At 35.2% G+C, this 14,184-nt stretch overlaps 1 protein-coding gene across 3 annotated transcripts; it reads left to right on the forward strand.

Moving 5' to 3' along the window:
* The first annotated feature begins 8,292 nt into the window (after positions 1 to 8,292).
* Positions 8,293 to 13,130, forward strand: LOC117925575 (receptor-like serine/threonine-protein kinase At3g01300). Of its 3 annotated transcripts, none has more exons than XM_034844622.1 (6): positions 8,293 to 8,633; positions 9,510 to 9,829; positions 9,912 to 10,065; positions 11,142 to 11,275; positions 11,357 to 11,480; positions 12,329 to 13,130. In XM_034844622.1, the coding sequence occupies exons 1-6, from the start codon at positions 8,513 to 8,515 to the stop codon at positions 12,781 to 12,783; spliced, it is 1,308 nt and encodes a 435-aa protein (XP_034700513.1). In that variant the 5' UTR covers positions 8,293 to 8,512; the 3' UTR covers positions 12,784 to 13,130. The 3 variants fall into 3 exon arrangements, with proteins under 3 accessions (XP_034700513.1, XP_034700515.1, XP_034700514.1); XM_034844624.1 differs by having other exon boundaries at positions 8,295 to 8,633; positions 9,930 to 10,065; XM_034844623.1 differs by lacking the exon at positions 8,293 to 8,633 and adding an exon at positions 8,724 to 9,229.
* Positions 13,131 to 14,184: the final 1,054 nt, after the last annotated feature.

Genomic DNA, 14,184 nt, shown 5'->3' on the forward strand with positions numbered 1-14,184 from the left:
GTCCAGGCTCCCAGCAAGCAAATCAAAGGGAGTATCTGATTTTGTTACCTTGCAATGTACACATGCGGTCAAGCAGCCATTGAAGCTCTTTCACTTTCCTTCTCTTCTGAAGGCCGGTGAAAAGTTTGCCAAGAGGGGTGAGCGTGATCCATGCATGATTGGAGTTAGAAATTGCTCCCAGTTGCAGTCTCCCTCTTTGCCATATAACCCCTTCTATTTCATCCTTGCCGTTTCCCATGAACTGGAAATCCAGTGTACAGGGCTTTGCATGGCCACCCCAAGCATTTCCCATGTGCTTAATCTATCTCCTCATGTCGTTCACCCTCACCCGTCTTTCATAACCTCCCATGCACATGCTCATTTTCTGAAAACTCATTCAAACCTATCCCCACCACCTTCGCATGGCCATGCATGGCCACTTCTATTCACTTCTCCATACCCATTGTCATCCTCTATACTCATCAAACCATCCCACTAAGCCTATTTTCTCACTCTAAACTTTCTTCCTACCCCTCAACTCATTTCATCTTTCGTTCATTATACTTTCTCTCTCTACACCACACCCCTCATCTATTCATTCGCAAGTGCCTTTCAACCTCACCTTTGCATGGCCTTTGCATGGCCACCTTCATACCCATACCCATTTCCCATCAACCTCCATGCACCTTGGTTCCCATGCACACGTACCCACTGCCCTCCTCATACCCACCTTCCCCATTCCATCATCAAACCTATTTCTCTCACACTGCACCATACCCACTAACTCACCCGTTTCATACCCCCCATACCCGTTTGGTTATCATATTTAACTCATACCCTTCACAGTCCACCCCACCCATACCTTATTTCTCTCCATGCGTGACCCCAAAAGTCGTCCATAGCTTTCCTTAAACTACCAAATTCACCCATCTATGTACATGAGAACCATGCAAACCCGGCCATCATTCCCATATCTCCACCCAAGTTCAACACCTTCTTCCATGCCAGCCACCTCCAGGCCCAATCCCGTTTTTGAAGTCCAAGGCCCATTTTTGAAGTCCAAGGCCTATTATTGTTATTATTTTTATTATCATTGTTATTATTATTATTATTATTAATATTATTATTATCATTATTATTATTATTATTATTAGTGGATATTATTATTATCATTATTATTATTAACGAATATCATCATCATTAATTATTAATATTGCTATTATTATTATTAATCATTATTATTATTACTATTATTATTATTATTATTACCATGGTCATTATTATTAATTTAATTTTCCGAATCTTATTATTGTTATTATTATTATTATTATTATTATTTCTATTATTATCATTATTATTATTGTTATCATTAAAAATCTACATTCTCGTTTTAATCTCCTAAAGTTCATCTCTTATTATTATTAATCCAAACTCTCAATATCCTATTACTATTATTATTAATTCGAACTTTCAAAATCTTATTACTATCATTATTGATTCAACTTTTAAAATATTATTATTATTATCATTATCAATTCAACTTTTAAAATCTTATTATTATTATTATCATTATTAATTCAACTTCTAAAATCTTATTATTATTATCATTATTAATTCAACTTTTAAAATCTTATTATTATTATCATTATTTCAAAACCTTATTATTGTTAGTATTATTATTATGATCATCATCATCATCATCGTCCTCACCCTAAGCCCTTCTAAGTCACCTTAGGCCTCTCTAATTCCAAAGTCTTTCTCACCCTAGGCCCTTTCAATCCCGAAGCCCAATTCGTGTATCCAATGTCCTGAGCCCATTTCCAATCTCCCAAGCCCATTTCCGTAGCCCTGCTCACCCTAAGCCCTTTTAATCCCTTTCGTTTATCCATATTAATATTATTATCATCATTATTCAAAAACTATACTCTAGCCGTTTAATTTCCTGAAGTTCGTTCATTATTATTATTATAGTTATTGTTATTATTATTATCATTAAAACTCTATATCCCCCTAAGTTAATTTCCTAAAGTTCATTACATTATTATTATTATTAAAAATTTATACTCTCTCTCAGTTCAATTTCCTAATATTATTATTATTATTATTGTTATTATTAAAGATCTATATCCTCACAATTTAATTTCTTAAAATTCATTTCTTATTATTATTAAAAATCTATATTCTAGCATTTCAATTTCCTGAAGTTCATTTATTATTATTATTATCACAATTAATATTATGGTTATTATTACTATTATTAAAAATCCACATTCTCGCAGTTCAATTTCCCGAAATTCATTCCTTGTTATTATTATTATTACAAATTCAAATTTCAAAATCTATACCCTTGTAGTTTAATTTCCTAAAGTTCATTTCTTATTTTCTCTGGCAAATTTCATTTTAATTATCGAAGCTCTAATCTTTTAAATATAGTTCCCAAGACCCCAATTTTCCAATAAGCTCCAAGAATCCAATTTTCACTCGAATAGTTTTAATTCCATTTCGATTCCTAAATAATCCTCTGTTCCTCTTAATTTTACATAAGCAATAGTGAATTCTTCTTAATCCTAAAACACGGAATTTGTGAGACTAGTTCATGAGTAATAAATTGGGCTTTGGTGGGGGCCCTATGTTCGATCTCTTTCGATTTGTCAACTGTTGTGCTTAGTGTATTTTGCTTGAGCTTCGTTTTGCACTCCGATATGCATGAGCTATGTTTTGTATTCATTAATTGTGCACTAACCCTATTTCTTGATAGCGCATTATGGCTCATGGATGAGGTACGCATCCACTCCCATTCTAGTCAATCTCTATTGCGTGTTTTGATTCTCATATTGTGCATGATTTAGGTGAGTATCCATTGACTTTCTCTTTGATCGCCACGTCAGTTTCATTTTATTAGTAGAGACCCGACTTTAGGGACTTAGAGGGGTGCTACGGTCTTTTACCGTACCTTCCCGATAAGTAACCTGACCCCCGAGCCCGATCCGGTTTTTCGCAAACCGTCTTTTCCAAAACAAGGAGTCGCACTTAGGGTTTTTCTTTCTTATTTTGTTTACCCTTTCAAAAATAAAACAAAAATAAGTGGCGACTCCAAGTCATTTTTAATCAACAAAATCAATCTTTCAAATTAAAATCGAGTTCGCCATCAAGTGGGAAACGCATGAGCCGAAATGCGGGGTCCACAAACTTAATATTTAACACATATTTAATATTATTTAGTCTTAAATTTTATTTAGAATTAAGTAAAAAAAAATGTTATCTAAACCTTAACCCAAATTTAACTTAAGTCGAGGATTGACTTAAAAAAATTTAATTAAAGCATAAATTATTAAATTGTATAATTATATAAATTATTAATACTATAAAAATATTAAATCGGGTCGGATTAGCGTTTTCGGAATCATGATGTGGGCCTCATCCAACTTTTTATATCAAATATAATTAAATATTAAAAAATAATTGTCCAATCCCATGCAACAATCATATTCGGTGCAACCAATCTGTTCAAATTGCCATAGGCCCCACACGTAATATGAGAGTGATCAGGCCCAACCCAATTTATAGTCTACATACTCAGCCCAAATCCAAAATACAACCCAAAGCATATGTGAACTTAGGGATGGCAATGGGGCGGGTTTTTTCAGGTACCCGCCCCGCCCTTAATAGGGCGGGGTTTAATTTTAACAAACGGGTTTGGGACGGGTATGAGATTTTTTTTAAAACCCGGGGCAGGTTCGGGTATTGCCCCGATGATATATAAAATTAATTTTAATTTAAATTTTAAAATTAATTTAATTTAAAATTTTATTTAACTATTTTTAATATATAGATAATAAAAAAATAATAGAATAAGTTATAGAAAATATAATATTTTTTATTATTTATAAAATATATTTATTTTAATGTAATTAAAAAATTTTAAAGTAATTTTTTTTATAAAAAAAAAATTAAACTGGGCGGGACAGGGCGAGGCGGGGCGGCGGGTATAGGAATTTCCCATACCCAGCCTGCCCCGTTTAATTTTTTAAACGGGATAGAGATGAAAATTGTTTTTGATAAATGGGGCAGGATTCAGATGGGAGCGACTCATCCCGAACCCACCCTGTTGTCATTCCTGTGTGAACCCCATGGGTTTTACGATATAAATACTATTATCTGTCATCCGGAAATAAAGAAGGTTGGGTATTAGGGATGGCAATGGGGTGGGTTTGGGACGGGTCGCCCCCATCTCAACTTCGTCTCATTTATTCAAAATAATTTTCATCACTCTCTTATTTAAAACATTAAACGGGGTGGGACGGGACAAGTATGATAAATTCTCATATCCACATCGTCTTTTTAAAATTACTTTTAAAATTTTTAATTACATTAAAATAAATATATTTTATAAATAATTAAATTATTATATTTTTTATAACTTATTTTATTAAAAATATTTTATTATTATCTATCTATTAAAAATAGTAAAATAAAAATTAAATTAAATTAATTTTAAATTTTAAATTTATATATAATAGGGATTGTGCAATATCCAAACTCACCCCAAGTTTTAAAAAAATTCTTAAACTCGTCCCAAACGCATTTATTAAAATTGAACTTCATTCCATCAGGGGTGGGACGAGATAGGTATCCAAAAAAATCTGTCACATTGCCATCCCTATTGGCTACAGAATATGTTGGTAAATTCTGTCAAGGCATGAAGAATAATATGTATGTGAAGGTCAAATTCTACTAATTTAAGTTTTTAAGAAAATGGTTGGTTGAACAAAATATCAAACCTTGATGTAGTGGGAGATTATGGGTTCCAGCCACTTCTCCGTAATCAAAGGGACCAAATAGTGAAATTAGACTTTGTAGATTCATGGATCATATACATTTGTCAGGTGGAAAATTGGAGATGAAACAAGATGTATTCATTTAAAATAATCAAGAGAATGGACAAAATGGGTGATTTGAAATTTCTTTCGTACCTTTTTTTTTCTTTCTTTATAGAATTCGAGTCAGAGTCGGTCCAAAATCATCAAATCATAATGCCTATCTCTCACTATTGAATATATAATCAAAGAGATGATGGGCGGAACCCCATGTGATAGTGGGTCTTTATCACTTCACTGGACATTTACCGGAAGTGTGCATTCATGATGCCCATTGCTCAACATTCCACGCTTTTGACCTGAGGCTCAAGTCCAAAATTTGGATATTTAGCACAATCTTAGGAATGGGTTGTTTGCATTATCACCTTTGCCTGCTTGCCCTTCGCCCACCTCTCAAGTGAGGGGGTCACACCAAGCCACCAAAAGCGTAAGCAATTAAAAGAAAAATGGTACACGCAAAGCCAAAAGATTTCAAACTGCTTTGAAGTTGCTGTCCAGACCAAAGCTTCAGTGCAAATATTCTTAGTTTAAGAACATCATAAATAATTTATACAAAGGAATGCGAAATTTTAATATTATATGATCAAACGTATCTACATCTATAAATAAAAGAATTATTTCTTTATATCATAAAAGATATTATCTTGAAAAGAAACGAGATGCAAATTATCAGGTTCTCTAACTAGGAATGACAATAGGACGGGTTTGGGATGGGGGTGGGCGGGTTTGGGATGGGTCACCCCTATCCCAACTCTGCCCCGTTTATTCAAAACAATTCTCATCCTCGTCTCATTTAAAAAATTAAATAGAACAAGATGAAAAAATTAAATAGAGCAAGACAAGTATGATAAATTCTCATTACTGTTCCGCTCGTTTAATTTTTTTTTTTAAATTTATTTTATTTTTTTTAAAATTACTTTTAAAATTTTTAATTATATTAAAATAAATATATTTTATAAATAATTAAATTATTACATTTTTTATAACTTATTTTATTAAAAATATTTTATTATTATCTATATATTAAAAATAGTAAAATAAAATTAAATTAAATTAATTTTATATATTATCGGGGCAAAACGGGGCAATACCTTAACCAGTATCGAGTTTTTAAAAAAAATTTCAAATTCGTTCCAAACCCGTTTATTAAAATTGAACCTCGTCCCATTAGGGACGGGACGGGTATCCAAAAAAACTTGCCTCATTATCATCCCTATCCTTAACATCCCGTCTCATTTTTCTTTATATTACTATTCATCTTCTATGGTCTTTATAATTCTGTCTCTATCTCATTATTTTTCTCTTTTTAGATTATTTCTAATAATTTTTTTCTTCTATAAAATATATAATATTATAATAATATATAAATATAAAAAATATTCTTAATAAGAAGAAATTTATACTAATTAATAATAATTTCAGATACTTTCCGAGAGAAGTTGAGTTGAATTGAGTGAAGTCCGAAAAACCGAGTGAGACTGAGTTATGAGATTTCAAACTAAGGTGGAAATTAAGGAGCAAGTCAAGAAGCATCTTCACATCAGTTGCTAATTGTTAGGAATATCTTTCCATCTACCTATCCACCAATGGGATCTCATGAGAAAAATGGATCAAAGCATGATGATGAGACCTAACATGGAGCCATGTTGCCCAAGTGGCTCACTGTTTGGTGTTTATCAAGATAGCAACTCTACCATTCCCCAAGACTGCACCTAGTTTGGTGAGTCCTCAGTCCTCACATATGCTTTCATGGATCATGCCACTGTGATCATTGTTATCCTTTTATTTCTTTTGACCCCAAGAGCACGTCCAAAATAAAAAAATATGAATTTCCACACTGAATCAGACCCTCTCAGTCTATGCACATGAGGCTTTCTCCCACACCAATTATAGGGATGGGCAACTTTATAGCTCCAAAAATAGGATATCTTGTTTGCCCATATGATGACCTTGAGTGGGCTACACTATAGTCAGGGTGGTTTTTTCAAAATCACTCTCCCTCTTTTTTTTCTCTAGTGTGTGTGGGGGGGACCCAATAAGCTTAGTGGGGGCAATGGGTATCACTCCTTTCCAACAAGGGCTTGTCAAGTTGCAAGGCACTGTGTAATAAAAAGAATAGGATCTTACATTTTGCTTTTCTTCCCCCAAAGCATCATGGAATACATTTTGTTAATGGTGGTTGATGAATTGACCTCTCACCAAGCCCCTCCAACCTCTCTTTCTTACCCTTTTAAAAAACGCTTCCAAGAGAAAACTACCGGTGAATCTTTTACAAACCCCCCCTATTTCCCCATCCCCATATAGGAAAACTTATACCCTCATTGCCTATTAAGAGAGAGAGAGAGAGAGAGAGAGAGAGAGAGAGAGAGAGATTGATGGGATTGCACTCAAATATGCTCTTGACTATCTTTCTATTAGGTTTGACCAAACAATAATACTAACAAAAATTGTTTTTAATGCAGAGGGAGTTATTGGACACTTAATTACATACCCTTTTACATGGAAAGCTCATGTGTTAGCATTCATTTGAAAGACTTAATATCTGTCTTGTTAAATAAATAGTCTGTGGGAGGAGGGAAGATTACCAAAAGGCATACTCATGTATAGTGTAGAAAACCCTCTAGCAACTGAGAGAAAGCTCAATGAAAAAAGGTTATGGAAAGTCCATATCTTTTAAACCAACAGGTCCTGGTTTTGGGTCGGATCATTGTAATAATATTTGAGGGGTGGTATCATGCATGTGGTATAAGTTGAGAATCCATTATGAAAGAAGATACCTAAAGAGGGTCTTGCTAGCTATGGAGCATAAGATATATGTTTATTCATTATTTTTCTTGTTCCAAGGCTTGGTATCAGTTCTCGACATTTTTAGTGGACGTGGGCTTTTGTTTGGCTTCTTAGAAACCAAAGAGTTCCATTGAGTTCTGGAATTATTTTTTCTTTTTGGGTGGAGATTGTAGGAAGCAACTGCAGTTAATCTCATCTGCAACCTTTTGCTGAATCTCCCTGGAAAGAAAAGATCTTAAAATTATGGCTTCAGTTCCATATTCAAATCACTCTAAGACAGTCAAAATAAAGTCCATGAAAAACAGAAGAAAAATTCTTTCATGATCCATGGATTTCATCAAAATGGATGCTAATTAATGTGAAAATGACATCTCTGAATTGGTGACAGCAATATGAAAGGAACAGAACTAAGTTTTTGGTTTTTTTTTTTTTTGGTTCATCAAAATATGTGTTTGTATTATATTCTACACATTCTCTTGAAAGGGCAAAAGGACAAGGTTTTTGGCCATTAGATTCCAAGTAATTGCGTTTTTGGTAATTTTAACAGATTCAACTGTGCATGAGAGAGAGAGTCATCCCCCACACAAAAGGTGGTGGAAAAGTTCTTTTTGTACACACTGCGATGATGGTGATGATGATGCCTGCAATCTCCAACAGCAAACAACTTCAACAATTCCTCTCTCTCTCTCCCTCTCTCTCTCTCTCTCTCTATCCCCCTCTCTCTCATCACTCTTCTCTTTCACTCTCTCTTTCCTCCCTTCTCTCCCCATATCCATGGCAGAATTTCCTCTTCTTCTCATCTCTCCTTCTCTTTCTCATCCCCACCGATTATAGTGACACCCCATGAAAGGTAGAGCCACTGCGTAGGCATGGAGAAGAATTGTGGGTGCTGGGCTGTTCTTAAACGCGGTGTTAGAGGTGCCTGCAAGTCCTCTGCTTCTAGGGATTCTGTTAACACTATTCCTCGGACCAGTCTCGTTTATGATGCTGGTATTGTTATTTGGATTTGATTCTCACGGTTATCTTGTTGCTTCTGAAGCTTTCTTTGTGGGATCCTTCTGTTTTTTCAAGATTTTGAGGTCTAGTGTTTGATCCATGTCTTGTGATGAATGCTCCATGGGTGTCTAAATATGGGTTTTCTCTGTTTTTTATCTCATGTGAAAAACCGGATTTTTCCTTTTTTCTTTTTTGTTGTTTGTATTTATTTCTTGTTCTCTTCCTCCCTTCTATCACTCTGAGATTATTCAATCAGTATGGTTTTTTTATTGTACTCTGAAAGTGATTCAATACTATGCTCCCTTTGTTGTCTTGGGATCTTAAATTTTGAGAACCTCATCACTTTCTTCTCGAAAAGGTTCTAAATATTGTGAGATTTTAAAAGAGTTGTAATTTGAGAGCAAAGATCTCACATTGAGTTTTTACTGATTCTTCCACTAAGATTAATTGCTGGAATTCTAACCACCAATATTCAATGGAGTTTGTTGCAGTTGAAATCTCACCTGGATTTCTTTCTCCTTTCTTTTCCCCCTTATTTTCTCCCTTATCTTTTTGTGAATGTGTTCTTCTCATACATATGATGGGTATTGGTAAGTCCTGGTACTCAATCTCTACAGAAAAAGTATAAAATTCCATCTGAATTTAGATGCATATACCAGTTTTTTGGTCTCTTGAGGAACTAAAGTAGAGAAGTTTTTTTTTTTCTTTTCTTATCTTTTTCTTCATTGAACTTCTCTGTCTCTGCCTATTTGTTTTGGTGTTTTTTGGTTCAAGTTTTGAGATCAAGCTGAGTTGAAAGTTATGATTCTTAGAGTCTAAAAAAGTTGTGACCAGAGGAAGACATATAACATTGAGATCGTGTCTGTGCAGCTACTGAGACGCGATATCTAAACGCAAGTAACCGGGAGCTCTATGCTCCGAATGAAGCTCAGCTCTCTTCCGATAATCCCAATCCATCAGCAACTGAAAACAAAGATGTGTGCCAGCTGCTACAATTTGCTTTCCAGGAGCTAAAGTCTGCAACAGGAAACTTCCGGCCGGATAGTATTCTTGGGGAAGGTGGATTTGGATATGTCTTCAAAGGATGGATAGAGGAGAATGGGACAGCACCTGCAAAACCTGGGTCAGGGATTACAGTGGCTGTCAAAAGTTTGAAGCCAGATGGTCTTCAAGGCCATAGAGAATGGGTGGTTAGTAGATTATTTACTTTGGGTTAGTAGATTGACTTGAAAATGTTAGTAAGAGGCTACAAATATGACATGTTAATGATAGGCATTTTCCCAAACGCAGGCTGAGGTAGGCTTCCTTGGACAGCTTCACCACCCTAATCTTGTTAAACTTATTGGGTACTGCATTGAAGATGACCAGCGACTGCTTGTTTATGAATTTATGACCCGTGGAAGCCTTGAAAATCACCTTTTCAGAAGTGAGTTTCGACACTCTCTCCTCTTGGCTTATCATCATGATAGAATTAGTGATATATGGTATTTATTTTATAATTTCTGAAAATATGATCATCTGCCATGGTTGTCATTTTGCCTTTTGCATAGAAAAATATGCCTTGGGAGTGCTAGATAATGATGCTATTTAGAAATTTTGTTTCTTATCAATTTTGAAGTTCTGGTCACATTTGTAGAATAACGAAAGTTTTCCTTTTGACAATTGGATAAAGTGCAATGATATCCTTTTTTCAACAAAGGTGCAAGATGTTTGATGTTTCTTTCTTTTGTGTTTTTCCTTCTTTTCCTTTTACCTCCTTTCATCTTTGTAATTGCTGTAGAGGCATGCCACAATGCAAATCTTGTTGCTTTGCCACAAAGGCTGCTAGTTTTTTCCCCCTTCTTTATCTGTTTCTTCTAAGAGTTAGACTCATCATGATTTGTCCTAATATTTTGATAGATCTAATTGTTTAGATCATAATTAACCGAGGAGCATCACTTCTGCAAATTTTGGTTCATTGCCACCCTTCTAAATATCATTTTTGTCGGAATATTGGAGAAATGTTATCTGAAATTAGAGCAACTCTGTCTAATGTCTAATCTATGTTGAAATTTTCACTAGCTATGATCAGCCAGAGCCCGACCTAGCTAACATTCGTCTCTAGATTAATATGATACAAAGAAAGTCAAAAGACTTTTATATGTATTTTAAGGAACAGTTCAAAGAAATTGTGGACCACCCTGGTAAAGAAAAAGAAATTTTAGACTATGCAAGGCTGTCCACCTTGAACTTGGTCACCAAGAGTGCTCCTTTCAAGACTGTTCTAAGATGCTTCAGAATTACACTTCTTTTTGTGTCTTGGTAGGCCCTCATATCTTTTTGAATCAAACTGTTAATTTTGTCTATATTATAAAATTCAGCGCAGATTTAATTTAAGTACAGTGTCTCCAGTGTAGTTTATTTTTTTCTTTCAGTATGACAGCCCATTTCTACTCTTCTTAAAATGGAACTAATTCACTTTGTGTTATCATACATATGCTGATGTTATCTCAAATCTTGAAGGGACCATACCTCTTCCGTGGTCCAACAGGATTAAGATTGCACTTGGTGCAGCAAAAGGGCTGGCCTTTCTCCACGAGGGTCCTGAACCTGTTATTTACAGGGACTTCAAGACGTCCAACATTTTACTTGATTCGGTATGTGATTAAAAATGATGATGAAATGTATGCTTTTATTTTTGTTTAGCTGCTTGACTTATATGGAATTTCCTTCTATAGGAATATAATGCAAAGCTTTCAGATTTCGGTCTGGCAAAAGCTGGCCCTCAGGAAGGTGACACACATGTTTCAACAAGGGTTGTTGGAACATATGGCTATGCTGCTCCCGAATATGTGAGGACAGGTATAAGTAATATCAGATGGTTTGATCTAATTGAAGAGCTAGCCTTTTCAACTAACAGCATCCACCAAAACTTCTGAAAGGAATTTGCTGGGAATTAGTTCAGATGACAAATTTGAAAATCCATATGCCAAAGCAGAAAGTTTTATGTGAGCAAATGGTTTTTTGACCAGATGATTGGATTGCAAACCTGTCTGTTACCGGAAAAGTTACAAATATATTGTTTTGAGTTCTACCATTTATTTGTAATCTTTAAAGAAACTGGCAGAGAAAATATATTAATAGTGGCATTTGGATGCCGTGTCAAAATTATTTCTTAAATTTGGATATCAGTGTGTCTCAATACACAAGCTGGTCATTCAACATTGTGTGCTGTCACAAAATCACCAGAGTTGTGATTTAAAACTGAAGATGTGTCCCTTCAGTGAGTCGTGAAATATCCTTTCTTTTAGATAAGTGTCATGAAAAGAAAAAGGTCTCACCTAAAACTATGAAAATTATATAGACTTTCCAAAAATACAGTAGGAAACCTTGTTATTTTAAACAGTGGGAAAACTGTTCGAGGAAACCTCAGAAATTCGTCAAACCAAATGGTTCATCTCCTATATGGTAGGTTTTGGCATTGACTTTTTTGACTTTCTGAGAACTATCTTTTGGGTGGTCCTGCTCAAATATGTGTTCCATTCTTTTGTACTTGAAAATTTTGATACCTTACCTGTACAATTGTTGCTCCTTTTCTCTCAGGATGCTTGACATCTAAGAGCAATGCTCTCAAATATGTGTTGTTCCATTCCTTTGAACTTGAAAAATTTAACACCTTACCTGTACAATTTTGGCTCTTTTTCTCTTAGGACACTTGACATCTAAGAGCGATGTTTACAGCTTTGGGGTTGTGCTACTTGAGATTTTAACTGGTAGAAGATCAATGGACAAGAAACGCCCTCGCGGGGAACAGAATCTTGTTGCATGGGCTAGGCCTTATTTGGCTGACAAGCGAAAGCTTTACCAAATAGTTGATCCCCGCCTGGAACTGAATTACTCCCTTAAAGGGGTGCAGAAAGTCTCTCAGTTAGCTTACAACTGCCTCAGTGCGGACCCCAAATCCCGCCCTTGCATGGATGAAGTTGTAAAGGTTCTCACTCCGTTGCAAGACCTCAACGACCTTGCCATCCTATCTTATCACTCCCGCTTATCTCAGCAAGGGCGACGCAAGAAGAAACCGGATGGAACTCCACAGGTCACCTACAACCAGTCCAAAAGCATGAGAGGCTCTCCATTGAACACTGGTAAGCAGCATTGTAGATAATGGGTAGTCAATTCCTGGCCCAAATTTCAGTTGAAACAAATGTTGAGATGCCACCTCTATAGAAATGGGTTGTGTGAAGACAATATTTCAAGTTTTTGGTATAATTTTTTGGGTGTTTGAGATTCGCCAAAAGGAAAATGGAAGAGGAAACGTGCATCATTTTCCTTTTCTTTAATAGAGTTGAGAGCTAACCGTTATTGTGGATCAATCGTTGCCATTTTCCAGTGCTGTAACTGAGATATATCATTGTAATTAGATAAATCCTTGCATTTCCAAGATTGTTATTTGCAGCTTCTTTAATGTCTACTGCTTTGAGTATTGGGAATTTCATTTTGCTTCTTGTGTAATTAGAATTGAGACTGTTTCCTTTTGGTGTTATATGGAATTCTAAGATCCTAGGATTAAAATCTGCCTTCTTTTGTTCATTTGTCTAATAACTATCTGCACTTTTATCTTCCCAATATAAAGGTGTTTCATACTTCCATAGGCAGAAACTATGCTGGCCCATGCTGCTCCATGGAGCCTCTAGGATGTGTCTAGTCTATGCCCAAGACAATGGACCAACATGTTTCCAGCAAAATGAGCACATATATATACTTTATACCAAGATCTGAAGCAAATATCTACTTATATGTTGTTCTGGTTGACATCACAATTTAAGCTAGAATCCAAACTTGATTTTAACTTATTCAATGGATGATGTCTAGAAGGGTTAACACCGAGTAGCACCTTCCAACAAAGCCAGATGAAAACAAAATTGTGGACAGGGATGTCTAGGATGTCTTGCAACAAATAAGAAAACAAATAAGAAAAAAAGTTTATGATAATATGTATATATAATCTCCTCTTAATCGTATAGATGCGTTTTTAAGTTAAGAGTGTCTCATTGGACTTGGGGTAGACAATATGTACATGGAGGAGGTAAGTATTGAAAATAGTATCAAAGTCGATCATTGATCCCATTGTGAGACTTTGTTTGTAGGGCCCCATAAGGGGGTGTTTGTCTATTTGTTTAATCTCATAATTTTGAAAACTTAAAAGGAACTTTGTATCTATATGAAAGATGATTGTGATATTCCATATCATATAGAAGATGAGTTTCTCTTATCTAAGTAAATATATTTTAATATCATGAGAGTCTTATTGAATTCAAAGCAGAAAATATTCACATGAAAGAGAGTAGATAACGAGTGGAAGTGGATTAGGACAATGCCACCAAGCCATGTACCCCAAGTTTAACTCTCTTGGTCCTGGGTATGAGAGCACGGTGGTCATTCTTCAGTCTAGCTTTGTGCCCCCAGAGAGACTCACCTCTCACTCCTGTCAAAACTGAACTTCCTTGGAAATGTGAAGTTGCTAACTGGGGATCTGGCTTATATGAATCTCTCTTCTAAATCTTTA

This window comes from Vitis riparia, chromosome 11 (genome assembly GCF_004353265.1).
Source record: "Vitis riparia cultivar Riparia Gloire de Montpellier isolate 1030 chromosome 11, EGFV_Vit.rip_1.0, whole genome shotgun sequence".
NCBI classification, from domain to species: Eukaryota; Viridiplantae; Streptophyta; class Magnoliopsida; order Vitales; family Vitaceae; genus Vitis; species Vitis riparia.